This window comes from Numida meleagris, chromosome 2 (assembly GCF_002078875.1).
Source record: "Numida meleagris isolate 19003 breed g44 Domestic line chromosome 2, NumMel1.0, whole genome shotgun sequence".
Classification (NCBI taxonomy): Eukaryota; Metazoa; Chordata; class Aves; order Galliformes; family Numididae; genus Numida; species Numida meleagris.
Window position 1 is genome coordinate 139,778,960 of NC_034410.1, and position 23,583 is coordinate 139,802,542.

Sequence of the window (23,583 nt, forward strand, 5' to 3'; positions counted from 1 at the left end):
GATGCATAACTTTTAATGTAGGTGAATGAATGCTCACTTCTGTTTTTAACATGTGTTTTGTGGAGAAAGGGCAAAAAAAACCCTTGCTATCTATAGGTACAGTATTTCTTGAGAAGTAATACTGCACGTTAGTGGGAACTGTTTTCTTTTTTTTTTTTGTAAATCTCTCTTTTCTCAACTGCTTAATTTAAATGAAATGTCATTAACAGCTTAATGGTATGATGTGCAAAGTGCTTGAGCTCAGTTGCCTTTGATTTGTTGAAGTAGTTCAAGTCTCTGTGTTTTGAAAAGGGCACTTGGATAGGGGAAGAAACAAGAGACAAAAATAAAAACAATTAAAAGTGTGCATCAAAAGCATAACATGGCAGACCAGGTACTCTTCTGGGAAGGTTCAGCCATTCACTGCTTATGGTGCCAGTGCTGACTTCAGGTTTTGCAGCTTGAGGACAGGCTTCAAAATTTAGCTGAAGAATTTGGGCCTCGACTAGTTTTAGGTTGTCTAAGATAGAGTATGGTTTCCCTAGTTTTGCTTCTCACATCTGTAATTCTCTGTTGAATTTTGTATTTTTACTGTCCTTGTACCACATTGATATAAACAGTCAACCCGATTCCCAGTCACAAAGAGAAAAGAAATAATTCCAAACAGTATTTGAACTTCAAAAAAACCTGTGAATAATACAAAACATTCAAACTTTGTTTGGCACTGCAGTATTCATTGAGTTGTAAGTGAAAATTTGCATATAAAATACTGTTGGTATTCACTGATTTTAATTCATTGGGAGGTATTGCAGTGACTGAAGAAATGGTAGGTGTGGTATGGAGAGCTCTTCCCATGCATAGCTTTTTCTTTCCCTCCCATAATATCAGGATTTTTTTTCGTTCCTTGCTATCAATAATACATTTCCATAATTGAAATATACACAGTGTTAGTAATATTAGTACATTGTAATGTTGGAACCAGCTGTGTCTGGCACAGGAGAGCCCTGGCTTCTGCCCACAGGGGCCCTGCAGCCCCTGGCCAACACTGGGGCATGGACACCCAGCACAGTTCTCTGTGGTTATTAGTCGCTTTCTAATTGTCCCTTTACTTCTACATTATCTAGTTAGAGGTAACTGTGTGGATGACAGTTTTCCAATTAGTTTGATCAGAATTTTATTTTATTTTATTTTTTTAACTTGCAAGCCATCTGTTTCTGCAGAAATATTAGGGTTTTATTTAACACTCGCCCACAGTACAAACTCAGTAGTAGGCAGGTGAACGAAATCATTAGTCTGAACAAAATAACTAAGGTTCTGCACGACTCTTTTTATGATTTCATGGCCTTTGTTCAGTTTTTTGTAGGAGGCAATAGTTAGTCAAAATGCACTGGGTAGGTAACAAGTCACATCAGTATTCCTAGACGTTTGTTTTTAGCTGCATACTTATTTACTAGTACAGTGCACAGTACTGAGTAAATATATGAAGGATCTATGCAGTTCTGGTATTAGATAAAATATTTTGTTTAGAGCTCTGTTTTGATGTATATTTGATATACAATTCTTGCCTGGATCAACAGGCTGACAGTGAACAAGTGTTGTAATGAATATTGTAAAACCAATTGCATGCAGAGTATGGAAGGTGAGTATTATTCAGTAGCAACTTGAATGTTATTTTGTCTTATTTCAGCAGAACTGGCCCTCCGTCCTCTCCTACAGGAGGAGAGAAAGAGGAAAATCCTGCTGTGCTGGCTGAGAACTGTTTCAGAGAACTGTTAGGGAGAGCAACCTATGGAAATATGAATAATGCTGTCAGACCTGTTTTTGCGTAAGTTGGAAATTCGAGGAAGACCTTGTCTTAAGAGATTTTTTAATTTCATCCTTAAATTAATTTCTTCTTTTCAGAATTTAGAGTTTTGCTAAGTTATTAAAACTTCTTCAAAAATTTTCCCTTTTTTTCAACTCACCTCCTTATTGGCTCTCTCTTAACTTGAAGCTAGTTACGGAGAAATGTGAGCCCTATTTTGCTGATTTTAGAAATGTAGTATAATGGTTAGGATGGGTTGTTGCCACAGCTGGCCTTTCTTTTGAGCAGGAAACTGTTCAAGGTACTGATGACAGCTGCAGTCAGCGAAGAGATGAGCCAAGTTATACAGAAGAGTACTGTGTCCAGACTTCTACTTTCTTGCAGTATTCTTCCAAGACCTATTTTGATATTCTGCGAAGAATGTTTTTAACTGCTTAGATACCAGAGAATGGCAGATGTATGCACATTATGGACAAATGCCTCCACAGATTACTGCTGATATTAACTGACAAGTCCAGCATTTTTCAGTTTTGTTCTGGGAATTGTTCCAGTTGTAGCTTTTGTGGGTTTTTTTAAATACAAAAAATAAAAGTAAGAAAACAAAAATGACAAATATTGATATAACTTAAGACTGCATCTTTCACATCTTGATGACAGTTAGTGTCTTTAATTTAGACATTCGCTCAGGAAAATCTTTGCAGGAGGCTGTAAGCATAGTGGTACATATATCCTGGTAATGAGGAAGGCTGGCTGCTCCTTGTTGTAGATTTTCAAGATACCCACCTGTTAAGGGAATAGCTACTTTTAGATGGTCTAATTCTTACTACAGACTCTTAACGGTTTGATTCATGCACTGAAGGACTTCTAAGCTACTACTGAAAGCCTTTTTCAAGTTACTGCTATTAAGCACAAACAGGAATTCAAAAAGAAAATTGGGAAGATTGTTTCCTTAATGAGGAAGCTTTTGCAGCCACTTGTTATTTGCCCAAAAGGATTAAATGTGAAGCACCATGCTACTACCCTACTTTCCGTGTGCATCTGTTGTGCAAATCTGATGCACAGATTGCCAGTTACCAGAATTTTAGCATGAATTTGTAACATTGAATAGATTAGACAGTTCCAGAGGCATACAGAAATCTGAAAACAAACATCTTTCCAAGTGTAACAAGTTATACCCTATTCATTCCACTATATACTGTTCTTGTGACAAATCATCTGTGCAAGAATTTTGAGTAATATCAAAAGGATGATGTTTAGTATTCATTCAGCAAGCATGATACTTGAGATTTTGTTTTTTATGTCTATACAAGCTTCAGTTCTGCTTTCTAAACATCAGTATGAATTTATCATTTCCTACTATAACGATTACTTTCATTAGTTAATGTGGATGAGTTCAGGGTCTGTTAGTGTATCTTGCTCCATAAAGTAGTAATTTGCACCAGTGGCTCTGCTTTTGATTTGAGAAACCTAGTAGTTTTTATTACATTTATTACATACATGTAGTCTTAATGGAAGGCAGTTTAAGGCATTTGTTAACCCAACGTTAAAATGCTTTGAAATCTTACTTAGATATTCTGTATTGAAAGAACTGTGATGGACAGAGGAGGGAATGAAGCAAGATTTGACGTGGTTTTAACGAAAAGAAATGTTCCATGCTGGGAATATAACTTACTGTGTTTTACAAAATCGTAAGACTACACTGAATACGCTGCCTGCATTATGACAAGAAAAATATATCACCTATCTGAATCTAATACGTGGTGGGTTTTTTTAGGAGGAAAATTCTAGTACAAAATGTATGTTGTCCATTCAGCTATTACATAAAACATTAACTTAGGCTGTCATCTTCCCCTTTCATTCTTCCCATCAGTTCAGTTACCTGAAGCAGCTAATATTTTGCTCTTCTGGCGAAAGGAAATTGTGTGTCTGGTTTTGAGAGGAAAGGCTTTTAAAAAACTTTATGTGAGATCTAGTTAACTGTAATCTGCCTGAATTGATCTCTGAGACAGGTCAGGAGAAACTATCACAGGTAACCGAACACATGCTAACCTAAAAGATTAAAGGATCAGTGACAAACAGAAGAAGGTACTGGAAAATATGATTTTGTACTTGATGAGACAAGAAAATAGGTCAGCTGAAATAAGCTATCATGTACAATAAATGATGGACTGTACTCGAAAGATGTTAGGGAGAAAGTAGACATGAATAAATGTATTGTGAGCTACCAAGCCTTGAAGGTTTTTAAAGAGGTAATTTTGTTTGCCTTTATACCTCATGGTAGTATTAAATACATTTGTGTGTTTGAAATGTGCACAAGGGAGACCATCCCCTACAAGTACTCTAATTTAATATTTAATAATGCAAATATGCTGTTACTTTTAGAATTGTTGAAAATCTTATTACTGTAGAGATTTCTATTAGAGAAATCTAAAAGGCAGTACATTTTCTGAGCTCACCAATAGACTGGAAGGTAACCTAGAGCACGAGAGCATAGTTTTAAGCCAGCTGGTTTAATCAACCTTGAAGGAGACCTGTACTCTTCTGGATCACTAGGCTGGTAGAAGCTGGCCAATGAGTTAATTGAAACTTCCAGATTCTGTATAAAATAAGTTAATTGATCCTGTCAGTCCTCTTGTGTTCTGAGTGCTTGACTTCTTTCATCTGTATGCTTTCACGTTTGTTATTCTGAAGCATCTTTAGATACTGCTATGTTCTTTGGGAAAGTTCAAACCAAAAGTGATGCTGTAACTAAGATACCTATTTAGAAACACTGCTTAAATTCAGTTTCTGTAAGAAAGATATTTTTTGTTTGTTTGCTTAACAACAATCTCCCTGTCTTTATCTCATCCCATGAGCTTTGTATTTTTAACCCCTGTGCTTTTGAAGAAGGGAAGTGAGAGAGCAGAAAGGTGATGCTTAGCTGCCTGGCAGTGTTAAATCACTACAATCATGTGGAATATCATTATTTCAAATTCTTTATTTTTTATTCACAGGCATTTAGACCATCATAAGCTATGGGATCCCAATGAATTTGCTGTTTCTTGCTTCAAAATCATCATGTATTCTATACAGGTAGGTTTTTTTCTGGGTTTGTTTTCCTCACGTGCACGTGTTGAGCACGCAAGATGGTTAAGTGCTTATTCACTATGATAGCACTAGACAGTATATTACGTCAGTAAATCCAGAAAGTCCATTTCTGTAATTCCTTAAGCTTTTCAAATAATGACCTAATTTTGCTTTGTGATAAGAAGTTATTTATTTTCAATTAATGTAAATTTGCAGAAGAAGAAAGTTTTTATGGAGTTCTCAAATGGTTGATTGCTCAGCAAGCTACAGAACAAGGAAAGGATAGCCATACTCCTCTGACATTATACTTGATAATGAGATCTCTCAAGTTAGTTAGGTATCCATGCAAATACAGCTGTACTGATTTTACAACCTAAGAAACAAACTTCATACGAAGTAGTGCTACATTAATTTATTTTACCAATGGTTAATTTCGTTTGTTTGTTGCAAACTGACCAAAGTGTGATTCTTGGATTCTGTCAAGCACTGACACCCAAAAGTTAAAGTTAGAAAATTCCAGCTTTGTAGAAGAAAGCTGAATATTCTCAGTATTTGTATCAGTTATGCTTTTCTTTGAGACCAGCTGAAATCCTTGAACTGCACTTAGCTGGATTAAGTACCATTTCATACATCTCCTATTCTTGTAGATGTTCCAAAGTATTTTGGTACTCTAAAATTATGTATATTGAGCTGGATGGATCTGTTGGCTTCATCTGACATGGTAGTTATTTAAAGTCCACATTTAATCATGAATTGATTGAAATTAAAAAAAGGTAAAAATGTTGTAGAATAGGAACATAACTGACTTAGCTGAATGGTATATAAGTTTATTCGTTTAAAGTCACAGGTAAAGCTGATTTTTTTTTTCCTTTTTTACCAGGCACAATATTCTCATCATGTAATACAAGAAATTCTTGGACACCTTGATGCCTGCAAAAAGGATTCACCACGAGTTCGTGCTGGCATTATTCAGGTTCTTTTGGAAGCAGTTGCAATAGCAGCTAAAGGGTCAATAGGTAAGTTTTACTAAATCAGTGTCATCAGGTCAGAGGATAGATATGATGGATGGTGTTTTGTTTTTCCTTCGTTTTCAGACTAAAGGAAATCATTTATTTTAAGAAGGCTTTGTGTAGGTATGCATTTTTTTTTCCATCTTACTTCTTTACAATTAGTCAATTATACTTTGTCATTTGACTGCTTATGGATGTGTGATCTTTTGCATAAAAAAACTTAGATTTATCTTTATGGCCTTGTGAAAGATAGGAATTTCTTCTGGGTAAGAAGTCATAAAGTCTGGGAGAACTGTGTGTGACTACAAAATGTCAAGAGAACTGTTGCTTTTTCATATAGCTGCTGTGAGAGGACTGGTAGGTAATATAGGAGTCAAGAGTAGTGAATAATCTTTGGGAAATTTTACCTTGGTAACTATGAAGCAGCTGCAGTAAGGTGGATTATGTAATTTAAGGTAGTGTATTTCCCTGAAATAAGAGTTGTTTTTAAGATGTACGTGCACACATGCACGCACACATTTAATCTGCCATTCTTTTTCCTGGCGTTGGTGTTCTTGTTGAAACATTACTGCTTTGCTTCATGAGCTTGTGTCTGAGCCTATCCTTTCTCTTGTTTATATAAGACTGACTGAGCTGCAAAAGTAGACTGTGAAACCTTTTATCATATTGTGAAAAGAGCTCATTATTTGATCCAGTGCATGAAACTGGATTTTAATAGCAGGTTTTGGAATAACTGAAATTCAGGGACAAGTACTTGCAGTTTAAGCCATTACTGACTTGATCTCAGCAACCACTCATATTTTTTTTTTATGTAAAACTTGGTGGGAGGTTGACTCTGTCAAACAGTCAAGCACCCCTCAGTCTCTTGTTCGCCTTTTCTCCCCGGACAGGGAAAAAATAGAAGGAAGGTGAGAAGTCACCTGAATCAGAATAAAGACAATTTATTAAGTAAAACTACAAGCACATAAAAAATGAATTTATTCAGTACTTCCTATCTGCAGGGAGGTGTTTACCCACTTGCTGTGTTGTCAGCGCTTTGAGTTAAAAATCCAAAGCGCAGCACCACGCAGAGTGCTATGCAGGAAAGTTAACTCCATCCCAGCCAGACCCAGTGCATCTTGCTAGTAACGGGTTATGTATACATACCTGATTGCATTTCCTGATTCTGAAATAATTTCTAAAATATCAGGGTATAGGCATGCTGTGTAAGTTTATCGCTGTGTAGGCTGTCTCCTTCAAACAGTGAATTTCACTTGCTCTTTTCAGCTTAACCTGATGTCTTCTTAAAAGGGTTCAAGAAGGCTTATTTTCCTTTCCTTAAGGTATCTTTCCCTCAACAAGTGCAGTCATTTATGTGTTGTTTCCAGGTCCAACAGTTTTGGAGGTTTTTAACACCTTATTGAAGCACTTGCGCATCAGTGTTGACTTTGAGTTGGGTGATCGGCGCAGCTCAGCTGGAAGTGCCACATTCAGCACAAGTTCCAAGGAGAGTGATGAGAGAATTGTTCAAAATGCTATTATTCAAACAATTGGTGAGTAATGACTGTATCAAAGGCTCACTTAAAATCCCTCCTCCAACCCTTTTCTCAATGAGATGGTTCTAAAACAGAGCTTGAATTGAAAAAGAATAATGGTGAGTGATATTTCTGACAGTACTGCTGTCTAAAGCACAGGCTTAGTTTGCAGAGCTAGCTTCTGAAAGACCGTTCTTCTAACTGTTGACTGAGCAGATGTCCAGTAAGCTCAATGAAAATCAAAATGCTTGTGGACTTGCAATAAATGTACTGATTGTGTATATTCCTTGAAATATAGACATCATTCCATACCTTTGATACAGCGCTATTGTTAGTAGTTCCATGAAAATAATCTAGCAAGCAGTATACAGTAATGTGTTTTCGTAGGTACCCCTTGAAAGCTCGTGGAAACCAGTGTTTAAACATAGCGGCAACAGTGACACCCAGTGGCCAGTTGTAGTACCATGATTTAACTGTGGTACCTTTATCAGAGACTAGTAATCATAGAACAGCTTAGACTGGAGGGGACCTTAACGATCCTCTTGTTCCAACTTCCCTTGCCAGTCACTATATCAGGCTGCCCAGGATCCCACCCAGCCTGGCCTTGAATGCCTCCAGAGATGGGGCATCTCCCCGGGCAACTTGTTCCAGTGCCTCACAACCCTCTGAGTATAAAATTTCTTCCTAACATCTAACCTAAATCTCCCTTCTTTTAGTTGAAAGCCATTCCCCCTTGTCCTTTCACTATCAGACTGTGTAAAAAGTCAGTCCTCCTCCTGTTTGTAAGCTCCCTTGAAGTACTGGAAGGCTGCAGTGAGGAAGGCTGCAGTGAGGTCCCCAGAGCCTTCTCTTCTCTAAGATGAGCAAGCCCAACTCCCTCAGCCGTTCTTCATAGGAGAGGTGCTCCAACCTCTGATCATCTTCGTGGCCCTCCTCTGGATCTGTTCCAACAGCTCTGCATCCTTCCTGTACTAAGGGACCCAGGCTTGGAAACAATACTCCAGATTGGGTCTCACAAGGGAGGAGTAGAGGGGGGTGGTCACCTACCTGGACACTCCTCTTGTGATGCAGCCCAAGATATTGTTGGCCTTCCAGAGTGTCATGAAGAGACTCTATGCCAGTAAGCAGAAATGAACTCATGAACGTTCTGCCCTAAAACAGATCAGTTTATTTAAAAAGATATGCCCAAAATAGAATAGACATTTTATTCATCTATTTTGACCTTGCAAATGTATTCCTTATGTTAATAAAACTATATTTCTCTTTCCCTTTGTGCTTTCATTCTGTTTTTATTTAGGATTTTTTGGGAGCAATCTACCAGATTACCAGAGATCAGAGATTATGATGTTCATTATGGGAAAAGTACCAGTTTTTGGGGCAACTTCACAGTCACTGGATACAAGTCACCTTGGGTTAGTATGTATTCCTACACAAAGTCTCATTAGGAGCTGCACTAAATGCCATACAGAAAAAAGGCATAGCATCAGCAGCACGAACTCAGTTTTCAGGCATATCACTAATAGAAAATACTTGATTGGTTTGCTACATATTTTGCACTAAAATATTTCTGCTCGCCGTATCTCTACAAGTATTTCTGAAATTAACTTCTTAGTTGACTTTTAATTACATAATTTCTAAAATGTTTGTTTTCTGAAGGAGGGAAATTGAACTACAACTGTTATTTCATGTAGCAGTGTAATTTGCAGTTTTTGCTTTTCTGCATTCTGTATTAGCTGTTTTCAAATTAATAAATTGCAGAAATTAGTGAATTTGTTTCATTTTAGATTTCACTCTTTTTTTATTAAGAAATAGGAAAAAGCTATAGGTGGACAGGCTCCTGTTATAAACCTATAATTAAATAACTGCCTTACTATCAATTAATACTTTTTTTTTCCTGTAACTATAACGGTAATTTTTAAAGGCTGCTTTTCCTCAGTATGGGGAAAGTACCTGAAATGATTACTTTCTAAGTGTGCATGGGTACTTTCTACCACTTACCCCTTGCTAACTGTCTGCTCCCCTACTAGTTTACATAGGAAGTTGCTCTCATTCTCCTGGCTTCTTGGTAGCTTTTTATACCGTGTCTCCATGGTATGGGCAGTACTGTCCCATATAAGATAGAAATCTGAAATCTATCTGTGCCTGGCATCTTACACGTATTAAGAAGGTATTTGAAATGTGTATCTATTTAGAGTTTTGTACTTGCATTGTTAGCTGCGTGCAGAGAGAGGTGTTTGGTTTTTAACTTCACAGTTTTCCCAGATGGGATTCTTTATAAACATGAGACTAAGTAGTATAGTAGTATGATGCATATAGGTCTGCTGCAGAAAGGTTCCTGACTGCTGATAGAATATTGCAATACTTTTCTGAAAATTAGGTCTCTGCTACAGAAGACATTCCAATAACTGCAATGTGTAGCCAGTGTTATGGCCAGTGAAGGTAAAAGTTTCCACTGTTACCTACGGGCCAACTTTTTACTTGTAAAGAGACTTGCTCTTTCCTTTGACGGGCAAAGAGTTTTGCACATCAAGTGGATCTTTTCCTTGAAAGATTGCCTTTGAATAAACCAATATACTCCAACTACACTTTATTTTATAGGATCTTGCAAGAAGAACACAGTGTGGCTATGTACTGATAGATATCTAGGTTCTTTTAGTACCAACAGGTGAAAAAGGGGAAAAGATGAAGAATGGGCGAAGTGATGTTACTTGTGGCTTGCTGTGATCTGAGAAATCTGTGATTCTTTCAGTTTTTCTTGCGGATTTTGCAGATTTCTTTTTTCAGTGTCTAAGTTCTGAAGGAAAAATTCTTCTGGTTTCTTAATAGCCTCAATTACATTTCAATTCAGAAGTCATTCAGAGCATTGATTCCTATGAAAGTAAAATTAGGCGTGTACCAGTTGAACACTTCATATACAAGGAGATTTTAAAATGGAATGTGAAGATTTGCATCTGGTTCACATATACCGTTTACTGATTTTTCAGTTGTATGTGTTTCTTTTTTTTAAGCTTTGCTATAAATGTCCTTTTCAAAACCACTTATTTATTGCACCTCATTTGGAGATAATTGCTCCTTTCTAGTGGTCATCCCGCATCCCTTTCAAGACTGCTATATTCAGTTACTAAAAATAATGTTGCAGATGATGAGTAATATTTTAAAGATATGCTAAGAAATTAATTTTCCACTTTTTTCCAAATATAGGGATTTGGGAACTAGAAGAATTCAAATCATGTTATTGAGGTCTTTACTTATGGTAAGCCTTCTCTATTTGGTATATTATAAACATGCACTGTCTTGTTTTATGTGTGCATTTACACATAGAAATACTTCAGTTGTTTTTATGGAATTTAGTGTATGTTTGCAGTAAGTAGATCTGTAGATCTACTCAGTAAAATTGTGACAGCATTTTCCCAATTTAGGTTGCAAGTAGATAAGGAAATATGCCTCTGTCTCTTTCAGCACTTTAGTATCAGTTACAGTTGGATCTGCAGATCCAAAGTAGGTTGAGTTGATTGGTTTAGATAGCAATGGTAGCAACATCAAAGGGAAATCACTTTCATCTGTTACATTAGACTATAATTAGTAGAATGGCTAATATTATTTAAAGTGTGAGAATAGATGCGTATCTCCAAGGCATTAGAGTCACAGGCACCGTTGCTCTTCCTTTCCTAGTGTTTCCCAAGTTACCTGTATATACTTATTTGATAACAATTATGTTTTCCAAATGTAAAGCTTCAAAGAATATTCCTGAAAATTGTCAATGACACCTTTGAAGTATTTTATGAAGTACTGAGATAAAATACCTCCTAGCTTGAAGAGACAAACTTATTTGTCGTTCAAAGCATGTTTCTGCAGCTATTGTTGATGCAATTACGGGATTTCGGCTGCTAGTTCTTCTTGTATCATCAGTGATGAGCAGCATGCATAAATGTTTTTATTTAGTTCACATAGAGCTAAGCACTGCTAAATTCTGACCCTTGTGTTAGGTGGAATTATCTTAGAGATTTAGTTCTTCCAACTTATTTTTCAAAGAGTCAGTCTGAGGAACTATATTTATAATGTAGTTGTCAGCAACTTCCCAAATACTAGTTTTAACTGTAACATTGGCACTCAGTGGTCTTGGAATATGTATTATGCTGCTTACAAAAAAAAAACTCATAAATACCAGTAATATAACAAAATAATTTGCTTACACAGCCTTATTTTGTCTTCATAATATAAATGCCACAATTGTCTTGGTTTATTCAGTAAAAACAAGGTATGTCCTGCTAGTAAGATTCAGAAGTAGGTAGTATATGAGGCTTTTGCTTGTAGAATCCTGGCTTCTGCAGAAGCTGAAAACTGTTTAGTGACTAAAGTAGGTGAAATAGTTTGAAGAATAATTTCATCACTAAAGCAGAAGAATGCCTTCCTGGAAAAAGAGTTAGCTTGCAGAAAAGCTGAACAGTCACGTTAGAATTTATTTATGAATAAGAAAACATTAGGAAGGACCTCAAGGGGTCATCTTGCACACTGTCTTTATAGAATCAGCTCTGCCTACGCTGTTCCTGACAATATTTATTTCTCTAGTCTTTAAAAATTTCCATTCATATTGGTATGAATCTTATGTAGTTATTTGGGATACTACACAGCCTCAAGGTAGGCTGTGGGAGATCTAAATTTTGCATATAGAAGGTATTGAATACTTTTGATATTGAATTTTGGTTCAAATATTCTTTTGGGATACAAAAGTTAAATCCCATCACTGCAGAAAGATATGGAAGTGAATGTTTTGATAATTAATTAATTACTCACACATTGATAAATATTGTCAAAATATGTGGGAAGGAATTTGTGTTCAGAGCAAAGGCTTTATTTAGGTATGTATATGATGTGAACTGTACACAATTAACTAGAAGTTACTGAATCCTGCCTGTGATATGGTCTGAACTGAGCACAGTGCAATCATATGTTCTATACAAAAGAATGCTTTATAATTTAATATCATCTTGCATACGCACAGGCAAAGTTGTGTCTGTCACTACATTAAGTATATGCACTTTTATTTACAGTATTACTGTTTGTAAAATTAGTAATTTTCCATTTTAAAAAAGATTGATTAGATTCTTTCCTGTGGCATTGATAATGCCTTTGTGCTCCTTTGCAAACCAAATTCCTACCTCCTTAGTATGCTGCAGGAATAGTGCTTGCATACAACTTACACAAAAACTGTACTGCTATAGAATAAACATAATGAAGATAAAATTATGCAAAGTCTTAAACATATGACTACTTTTAATATAATAAGGCTTTTGATTATTTTGTACCCCTCGTTTTTTCAACAGCTTATGCTTGGCAGTTTCTGAATCCTGTTTTGGTTTAAGATGTGCAAACTCTCTCACGTGTGCTCTCACTCTTATTTTTCCCCTCACATGAGTATGTTTACCAGCTACCATATATGAGCATCTCACAGCGTGGAATGGAAAAGTCTCTGTTGAAATGGTTACCTTCTTCATTTTGTCCCATGCAACTTCTCACAGGCTGGTTTTTTCTTATAAATTTAATAAATAGCACCTGTATTTATCCTTTTGTAGCTGTTGGTAGAGGTTGGGAAATACCACTTTAAAACAGATTAGGGTGTTCATTTAAACATAAGTAATAAAATCCTTTGAAATACGTAGTGATGTTAGGTATTTTCAAAACTGATGCAGTGTTTCCAACTGAATCCACTTCTCAGATGCCAGGCAAACCCTGCTGAAACATTAGTGACAGCTGTTAGTAATTCTCACAGTTAAGATTAATGTTCAACTTCAACCATGAACAGGTGACTTCAGGATACAAAGCAACAACAATAACTAATGCGCTTCCTGCCCCGTTTCTGGACCCATTACTGTCTCCTTCACTTATGGAGGACTCTGAGCTAAGGCAGCTGGTCTTGGAAATACTGCATAATCTCATTGATCGGCATGACAACAGAGCAAAACTCAGAGGGATACGGTACTTCTTTATGTTTTCCTTGGCCTAATTTCAGTTCAAGTTTAGTATCTGAATGATAAGTAATGTTGCTTTTAAATATTTTTCCAAATATTAAATGCTAATGTATTGTTTTGGTAAGTGCCCAGTGCTCTGTGTCATTGATGGAAAGAGTTTTACAGGTAGGACTCAGTGCATGATGCATTAAGTGACCGTTCCAGTATCTTCAAGTTTAACTGATTTTGTAGCTGATTATCTCCTTTTGGGGACATAATTTGGTATTTTATATAGAGGAAACAAAATCTGTGGTGTTCTTAATTGTGTTTGTAGTTCAGCTTCTTCAGCTGAAACTAGCCTAAAATGGAAATTGCTTCCAAATTTGTTTGACTGGTTCATATATTTCCTGCTCACTTCCCCTTTCAACTTTTTTGTGAAGCATTATCTCGATTTCCTTTGTAGAATAATACCTGATGTTTCTGATCTAAAGATAAAACGAGACAAAATTTCAAGGCAGGACGTGAGCTTCATGAAGAAGGTAATAGAATGAAAAAGTTAACTTTTCCATCTAGAATAAAGTAACTGAACCCGTATCTTTGCTTCTTTTCTACAGCTGTTTCACTGTAAGTGATTTCACTGATCAGTGATTTTAATTTACATGACAGTGTCTTCGGTGGTCAGTGTTATAGGTACTTGAGAGATAGTTCTGTGGAATAAAATTTTCATTTATCTCTTCGGTGAAGATCCTTGCATGCATGAAATTAGACAAAGAAGACTTTATTAATGCATAAATTCAGTGTCTTCACTAGAGAACATGGATAACCCTTGAAACTTCTCAATTACATGAACGTGATGAAGAATGTTTCAAGATCTATTTTTTATTTTCTCCTTTTCCTAAATGGGCAATATTTTTCTGAGTATTTCAGTAAGAAATATATGTCAGTGTCTGTAAGTGCAATATTCATATGCAGTTTAGAATGAAGCTGCTCTCTTTGTCATAGACTGATTGTCTTCTTAGTGGTATTCATGTAGTTGTTTGTGTATGTGTGTGTATGTTTAGATATGCTTTTTCTAATTTCTTATTTTTTGCTAAATCTCCATCCAAATTGATCTAACATCAGTGTTAAACTTTGAGTCAGGAGTTGGGCTACAGTACATTTACCCTTTCTAACCTAAATTATTCTGGAATTTTAGTACTCATTTTTTCTTTTTCATCTTTTATAGCATGGTCAGCAGCTGTACAGACACATCTACTTAGGCTGTAAAGAAGAAGACAATGTCCAAAAGAACTTCGAGCTGCTGTATACATCTCTAGCTCTTATTACAATTGAATTAGCTAATGAAGAAGTGGTTATTGATCTTATTCGATTAGCTATTGCTCTGCAGGTATGAGTCTGAATCAGTGTTGAGTTCATTGGTAAATAGTTTATATTTGTGAAGTCAGATGTGAGAATTTTGTTTGCATATTGATACTTAAATTGGAAATCACATAATTCAGTCCTAATATGATCAATCCTTTAAGCAAATATACTTTATGTATAAAATTTATTCATATTGAAGCTTCAGCTATCAGATTTATTTAAAAACCTACAACATTCTCTTCATCCAGTTGAGCAGATGCAGAAATCTGTTGAAACGTTCCTTAGAATGACCAGTAGTTTCATTAACAAATGGATAAGTTATTTTAACAAACTCTGATCTTGCGTCAGTGTTCCATATTAAATTTTTTGAGTGTCCTTGCCTTGGAACAAAGCCTTTGGTTAACTGCTTGATTAGAAACTTTTGTCAAGTCAGGCTATTTAATTGAGAGGCTTTATTGTTTAACATTTCTCTTATGGCATTCAAACTTCAGTGAAACTTTAAATCTTAGTAACTTCATCTGTGTTAAAATTAAAGCATTCCAACAAATATTGCTAGTATGCTCCAAGAAAATTTTTACATGATTGCGTACTGTGTTCTCAGTTTACCCTCTGTGACTAGCCTTGTTCTCTAGTGTGTGCCCATATTATGAAGATTCTGAAATGCAGAGTGTATCCTTAATTTTAAAATTTATTACTGAACCATATTCTCGCTTGATGAAAATGTTGTTAAGAGATTTACTAGAAATAATACAATCTAAAAAATAGTAGCAATGCTAATAATAAGCATTAAGTAATTCCCTTTGTGCTATTGTATCTGTGACTCCCAAGGGTGATTTTTGAAGTACTGTTCATAATTTTCCTGATACACAAGTGGAAATTGTTAAGATAGAAATGCTGATAGTTATTACCCTATACTCTCCTTCTGAGAAAGTTGAGTAGATTTATTTCTTTGCAGAGGAGTTACATCCTTCTGACTCTTCTATTTCAGAACAATATTTATCTAGCTCACAGTGAGCTATAAGACTAGGGTTGTAAGGGGAAAGATATGAAATGCCATCTCGTACTAGATAGTAACATTAGCTGAAGCATGGTAACCGCTACTACTCCTGACTTCCACGTATTTGAGGCAATAGCCTGTTTACTTCAGAGAATGTAATGCTGTCCTTCATATTTCAGGACGTTGCCATCATCAATGAGGATAATCTACCAATGTTTAATCGTTGTGGTGTCATGGCATTGGTTGCAGCATATCTAAACTTTCTAAGTCAGATGATTGCCGTCCCTGCCTTCTGTCAGCATGTCACCAAGGTAACACATAATTAAGTAATCAGTCATTTGGTACAGTACACATCATGAGTAAATAAATTCTTTTAAGTAATTGCTTGCATTCTTGACCTCTTGTATTTTTGTCCACCAGTGTTGTTTGTTGTCTTCTATCTCGTCATCTGCTTTGCTTGCTGATTCTTAAACTTACGCAAAGAATTCTTCTCTCCTACAGTATTTTTATCTTGTGCATGTTACCATACGTTAAGGTCTAAACCACTATTTGGTGTAAGACTTCACAGCCTTACTGGCTTTGATAAACAGTATTGACATAGGCAAGACCATGAGAACCAGATATTTTATTTAAAAGAGTGAGTGCCACAGTATCTTTCTCTGGCTAACAGAAATTATAAAGGGCTCATTTGGTATGAGATACATATTAATGAAGGACTGAAAAATCTGCTACAGTAAATCTCTTTAAGGCATTTTAGTTGTTGAGGGTAATAGGTATTAGAACTATTCCATGCTGTTTGCCTTGTCTTTTTTCAGGTCATTGAAACTAGAAGTCTGGAAGCATCATATTTTCTGCCAGAAACAATTTTCAAAGACAAATGCAAGTAAGTAGATACAGCATATTAATTAATGAACAGTAAAATTGCTCTTTTAGTATTAAAAATTGTGCATCATTGAAATACGTTGTGAATGTGAAAAATAAGGGGTTAAGTAGTGCACAGGGTAGAGGGAAGAAAACCAAGCATTAGAAGCCTATATAAAAGAAATAGGATTTTTTGACACTTTTTAAATTTTAGTTAGAGATACTTTTCTCTGTGTAATACGATGTTTGGTGAAAGGATCAGCGCAGCAAAATGGATTTCCAGTATCACAGGATGGGTAAAGTTGGAAGAGATCTCTGTAGGTCACCTGGTCCCGTTCAGGCGGTGCCACCTACTGCAGTCTGCCCAAGACCACATCCAAATTTGATTTTCTCCTTCCGTGGAGATGTTCAGCCTCTCTGGATAGCCTTCGTCTAAGCTTGGTCACCGTCACAGTAAATAAATGTTCCCTTAGGTCCAGATGAAACCTCCTGTGCTTCAGTTTGTTCCCATTGCTGCTTTTCCTGACACTGGGTACCACTGAAGAGAGCCTGACTCTGCTGTCTTTGCACCCTCCCTTCGGTTATTCATAACACATTTTCCTCTCTGTGCCTTCTCTAGGCTGAAGAGTTTCAGCTCTCTCCACCTTTCCTCATAGGAGGGGAGCTCCAGTCAATGGAAGGATGATCTTAAACTAAAAGAGAGGAGATTTAGACTAGATATTAGGAGGAAATATTTTACTGGGAGGGTGGTGAGCCACTGAAACATATTGCTGCCCAGAGAATTCATGGATTCCCCATCCCTGCAAGTGTTCAAGGGCAGGTTGCATGGGGCCCTGGGCATCCTGATTTAAGGGGCTAGAACTGGATGTTCTTTCAAGTCCCTTCTAACCCAAGCCATTTGATGATTCTGTGATTTTATTTATTTATTTATTTATTTTTCCTTCAAGGCTCTCCAGTCTGTTTTTTACTGGAGAACCCAGCACTGGACATGGTACTCCAGGTGTGGCCCTTAGTTGAGAGGAAGTACCACCTCTTGCAACCTTTTGGCATCACTGTAGCCTCCTACTGCAACCCAGGGTACCGTTTGCCTTCTTTGTGGCAAGGGCACATTGCTGACAAACAAAAATACTCTCTATTGATTTTCTCAGATTTCTCCATTTAACAAAGGCCATATTCTCTCAAAATGTTGTGGAGTAGTTGAGAAATGTATTTCAGATAACCAAGAAGTGTTAAAGTAATGTAAAATATTGCAGAGTTATTTATTTTACTTATTTCAGAGTAGGTATTCATTCTTAAATAACTGATCACATTTTCTTTCTATCAAATTATTACCGCTGCCCTTTTCTGGTTGCTTGCATGCAGTGTAAAAATATTTTACTCAGTTATCAGATCTTTGTTGTTAGATAATGACTTCAAATATATATCTTAACAGCCTCCCAAAATCGTTAGAGAAGCATGAAAAAAATTTATTTTTCCTGACAAACAAGATTGCAGAATCATTAGGTGGCAGTGGATACAGTGTGGAAAGATTGTCAGTTCCATACGTACCCCAGGTGACAGGTAAGTTGTAAAACCTCTAAGTACTGGTTATTAGGAATGCTTTCTTGAGGTTTCTTCTGTCAGCACATCAAATGAAATGTAGCGTGACTGTTTGGCAACAAAATTTAATCATAGTATAATTTTGTTTTCTCAAGATTCATTTTTTTTCTGATGAGCAACTCTGTTATTGCTATGATGTTTTCACTTTGTGTCCTTTTTATGATTTTTTTCCTTAAATTCAGGAGGCACAAAGTTCTTGAGCCTACTTCACATCTTTATAAAGAAATTGTTTGCTTTCAAAATAAAACCTAAGATGATTATGATTATGATTATTATTTCTGTTTCTGTATTAATTTGAGATATCAGATGAATTACACAAGTCAGCATACTTGACCCTTTTTATGCAGTCACTGACTAGAACAGAACCTCTCCTTTTGCCATCTGGCCTTCTGGTGACTTGAGTTATTCACCTTAGTCAAATTCTCAATGAGCAGTTGTTAATTTAATACAAAATGTGATGTTTGCCTCCATTGCTAACTTAGTGTCAGGAAATATGATTAAAATCAAGTATGCCCAAGGAAAATTGGTGGAAGTTCATACTACCTACCCATTATGTGTGAATAGTGTGCAAGTGATTACGTAGTATGTGACATTCTTGGCTTTCTGTTCTTGATATTTTTTCAACATCCTCTTAACAAGTGTAGAGTAAAATTGTTTTAAGATTTTTTTTTTACTTTTTACCAACCATGCATGTTTTCTGGCTGTATATAACTGCTTGTTACCGTAATGAGAATATGAGACTTACCAGTCTGAAGCGTAAACTTTTTGCAAAATAAAAGTACCTAGCAAGAAATTGTGATTCATCTATTTTGTGCCTTACCCATCGAAAGTAAACAATACATATGGAGAGTGAATATCGTATCTGTCACGCCTGCAGAATGGTTCAGTTGTGTTCAAAGACAATGAGGTCCTTGATTAAACTTTTTGGTAGCTAGAGAGGGAATGAGAACGACTGTGGTTTTGCTGCGAGCAGACTTGTGATATATTCTGAGACACATTTGTAATGTCTGTGTTTTCTCTTGGTGGATTTTTTTTTCTGAAAAAGGGAAATGCTGTTCTATTTGCTAGACCATTACTTCTGGCATCTGAACAATAGTTAACATTATATTTTAGTATTGGCAGAAGAAGTTTGTAACAAATAATGAAATGTTATGTTTTCAAATTTTTACTGTCTTTTCAGTGAGTGAGAATGGAATAAGAAAGATTGGAAAATTGTGTTAAGCCTCTTCTAGAACATGAGATGCATTTGTGGCTAAATGACCTTACTAGAGCTTACTTGGATACTCTCCTAAAATACATTCTTATGCAGGAACAACAACCTTGATAGTTCTAATACCAACAAGGTTAAATGAGTTCAGGTGGAAGAAACAACTACTTAACAGCTTTTTGAGTGATAAGAAAAAGGTCATACTTAGTGATAAATTTTAATGAAGTTACATTTAATTACATGTACAGAGATACAATCATCTCACTGTTTTTCTGTCAGTTTTTCTTATCAGTTTGAAAGGCATACTTTTTGTACCTTGTTCTCTTTGTTTGGTGGGAGGGAAAGCTGATGTTTAAATGCACACTTAACTACTTTTCTCCATACACACATAAATATTAATTAAGCTCTATTTTCATTAGGGAAAAAATATCACAAATGCAGACACAAGTCAAAAGGTAAAAATGAGTTAGGTCATCCTGCTCTCCTGCTAGCTGTGGTGTGCATTGATAGGATATGCCCAGTCAAAAGAAAAAAAATGCTTCTAGAAGGCTTTTAGACAAAGAAGTCAGACATTGCTTAGTACTTAGTGTGTCATCCTGCTTTTTTTTGTTGTTGTTTATCTCCTTCCTTGTATGCCTCTGTGGAGCTGCAAGGTTTGCCTTCTGTGTTTATTCTCCATTTAGAATTGTAAATTATGGTAGCTTCCTATTTTCCTTCCTTGAACAGGTGGTAGGGACATTGGTGTCATTTTTGTGACAGTGCCTGTTACCTCTTTGAGTGAAATTACAATTATTTGAAAGTTGAAAGAAGCTGTCAGCAGCTCACAGAATGATGATTCATTCTATGATAAATTATTATAAAGCTGAGGGATTTTTCTAATGATGTATGGGAGTGAGTAAATGCAATACTAACTTAGCCACTTCTGCTTTCATTCAGTTATTTAGTTCAATTTGTAATTCATTCTTTTTAATTCAAGCTAATTTCTACTTGAACTATGTTAAGTTAAATGAAGATTTTACCACATATTTTCATGCTTCAATATTCTTTAGTTTTTCCCAGTAGTATTTTGAATTGTAAACACAGGACTGAATAATTAAACAGGAAACTGATCATTTTTCGCAATAATACAAGTGATAAAGTAGATGGTCTAGGGTTAAATAGCATATAGAAACAAAACTGCATGTGATGTGTAGAAACTTTATTATTCATCTTTCAGCTGTTACGCATAAAGTAAGCTCAGCTGATTTAGTGGGTTTTTGTTTTTATTTTTTTTCTAGATGAAGACAGACTCTCCAGGAGGAAAAGCATTGTGGACACAGTATCTATTCAGGTGGATATTCTACCTGGCAACAACACAGAGGATAAGGTATGATAATGACAAGATAATCTTAAGGCTGCATATTCAGTGCTGGAGGGAGGAACAACCTCCAAATTATGTTTTCCTAGAAATTCTAGAGTTTGATAATTTTAGCACTTTAGAAACATAGAATCTTTTGAGTTGGAAGGCACCTTTAAAGGCCATCTTGTCCAACTCCCCTGCAGTGAACAGGGACATCTACAGCTACAGGTACAATACTGCATATGCCTAATAACTAACATTTTATGAATCAATATTCTGAATAAAGTATTTTCTTCACATTTTGTGGAATTAAATAAAATTTCTGCATATGTATCCATGCATCATTTGAAGCGTCTCTGAGGGTCTTGTTCATCAACATGGGTCTGACAGATGTGAGACTAGTGGGAGACCTGATGTCTTTGAGAGGAGCAGGTGAAGACTAGGCAAGCTACTTATACCACGGTGTTACAGTATTGCATCTCCTTTCCAGAACAGTTTAAATCACACAGTGCTTTAATGACAGAGAAAGGAAAAGGTAGAAAGGAAAGATTCATTAATTTCTTAAAATAAATTAATTTCCAATGAATCTTTTTCAAAGCTCTGCTGATTTTTTGGTAACCAGATTTCCACTGCCTGCTAAGAATTGCTGTTGTAGTTTTGTTTGTGTCTGCAGATGAATCCTACCATTATTGTCTTAAAGAGAAAAACAGAGACTTGAAATAGAATGTATAGAGAGAGTCAAGCTGAATATTTGTTAAAAATGCAATATCATGTTCCTGCAAAGGAACAAGCCTTGTTTTGGGATTACCTGACAAATTATTTCTATTCAGCATTGTTATTATTGTTCCTAACTCCTTTGTACTAATGATACTTCAGATGATATTTTGTTCATTTCTTGATACACTGCTTTAAGAAAGAGAAAAATTAGATATAAATTTATGAGGAACAAGCAAAACATTTTGAAATATAAGCAAAATTATTGCAGAATTGAGTGAAGTAACTTTCTGATATCATACAGATCATTCATATTAAATTATATTGAAATGTTTATAAGAAAGAACTGCTGCCTGCTTACACATAGTTTTAAATGGTTGAAGTAACGTAGACTAAGCTGAGAAACCATGTTATATTCAGCTGTAAAATCTTCTCCTGTCCAAGCATTCTCCCCTAATACTGTCACAGTGTTTTCACTGTAAGAAAGACTTTCTCATACAGAAGCACCATGTAAAGATGCGAAACACAAAGAACCGTGTGCTGGAACTCTCTGGAGAAATGTTTCTGCATCTTTGGTAATTTTATAGCCCCAAGTAATTGCTCATGAAGTAGAAAGCAAATGGATATTCACGTTGGTAAATGAACAGATCAACTACTGACTCTTATTTTAGCATCACATCGTTCAGCTAATCTCAGGAAGCAGTCTTTGTTATTCTCAGGAGCTGCCTAAGAATCATCACTGAGATATCAGCATAGAAACACCGCAGGCTATTCCTGACCCGAAGAAGAGTTCTGCCAAAATTCAAATCCTTTTCCAAAACTTCTGTTACTCACTAAAAATTTTCTCAGTCATCCTTGGGCAAGATTCTTGGGTCAGAAAACTTTGTCCTGAGTGATTGTTTTGATCTATTGTTTGTGAATAAAAACAGGCTAGTAATGATAACAAATAAAGCTGGTCAGCTTTTGTTTTTCCAGTATTTGTAAGCGAAGCTGGCAAGCATCAGTTCTGAACGTAAAAAAATATTAGTTTTCTACGAAATACCAGCTATTCCGGTGATTAACAATAGAGAATTAGTGGTCTGTTTGCTATAGAAACTCCAGATCAAACCACTATGAACTTACATGGCAAAAAAACTGTTTATCCTGTTCCATAGTTTTTAGAAGTTTGTGGTGTGTGAGGTTTATGGGGTTTTATGTCTTTGTCTTTAGACTGATAATACTGAAGAAATCACCTTTGAAGCTTTGAAGAAAGCAATTGGTAAGATTTATTACAATTATATTTAACAGCATGTGGAATTAATAGAGAAAATTTGTTGCCAGAATAACATAATTGAAATATTACATTTGTTTTTATCAGCTAGTCAACCGATTTAAAATTTCAGCCATCTATTTCTAAGTTTCTGAAATAAGATCTTGATAATTTTAGTGAATTCATTTTCTGAAACTCACGTGACTGAGTGAAACCATATGGAAATGCTTTTCTATGAAATTTGCCCTTTCAGGCCTAGCTAGAAATGAATAGATTTTCAAATTGTGAGATTTTCATTCTTCAGTGCATTCAGGAAATAAATTGTAAGATACCACTGTGGATGTCAAAAACATTCAGCTAGTAGAACTCAAACAGTTCTTTTATTTCATAACTCTATCAGTAGTTACTAATTAATACAATCCAGCCTACCAAACTTCTGTCAAAAAATGTGGATTGAACATTGACATTTTAAACAATAGATACACTAACATTTTAAACAATAATTCAGTCTGACAGTTTTCCAAAACTAATTGTTGAAGTACATAAATTCGTTAGATGCTGAAAAGTTCCAGCTGCTTGTAGGTTCACTTGGCCTGTGTTCCAAATTTTATTTAAAAATAAATCCTTCCCAGCTGTCTGCATGATACTGGGAGGGAGGATACTTCCCTCTTCTTTTGACGGGAGAGACTTGGGTGCAGTGAGTGAAAAGTAGTCTTGAGTCCAGATGATAAAACAACAGGAAGCCTATACTGGTGGTTAAAGCACACAGTAAGAAAGGGTAAAACTGGCATCCTCGGACCAGCTCCCTGAAGTTTTATCACTGCTTTAGAGGCAGTGACAGCTTGCTTGGGTATGGTTGCTTGTTTGCTTTTCCAGTGCACATTTGAAGGTTAAAAATACAGTGTAAAAGAAGACAAAACACTTACAGGTTCAG

The 23,583-nt window shown here is 35.8% G+C and overlaps 1 protein-coding gene across 6 annotated transcripts in view; it reads left to right on the top strand.

Annotated features, from left to right (window-relative positions):
* EFR3A (EFR3 homolog A) overlaps positions 1-23,583 on the top strand; it is a 68,387-nt gene that overhangs the window by 40,158 nt on the left and 4,646 nt on the right. For 5 of the 6 annotated variants that reach the window (XM_021386517.1, XM_021386516.1, XM_021386513.1 and 2 more), the window contains 14 exons: positions 1,667-1,804; positions 4,777-4,855; positions 5,730-5,865; positions 7,227-7,391; positions 8,671-8,785; positions 10,575-10,626; positions 13,177-13,349; positions 13,785-13,860; positions 14,547-14,708; positions 15,860-15,991; positions 16,496-16,563; positions 17,974-18,101; positions 20,625-20,713; positions 22,610-22,658. In XM_021386517.1, coding sequence (XP_021242192.1) covers positions 1,667-1,804; positions 4,777-4,855; positions 5,730-5,865; positions 7,227-7,391; positions 8,671-8,785; positions 10,575-10,626; positions 13,177-13,349; positions 13,785-13,860; positions 14,547-14,708; positions 15,860-15,991; positions 16,496-16,563; positions 17,974-18,101; positions 20,625-20,713; positions 22,610-22,658 — 1,562 coding nt within the window. The remainder of the gene's footprint in view (positions 1-1,666; positions 1,805-4,776; positions 4,856-5,729; positions 5,866-7,226; positions 7,392-8,670; positions 8,786-10,574; positions 10,627-13,176; positions 13,350-13,784; positions 13,861-14,546; positions 14,709-15,859; positions 15,992-16,495; positions 16,564-17,973; positions 18,102-20,624; positions 20,714-22,609; positions 22,659-23,583) is intronic. The other variant, XM_021386514.1, reaches the window with a different exon arrangement.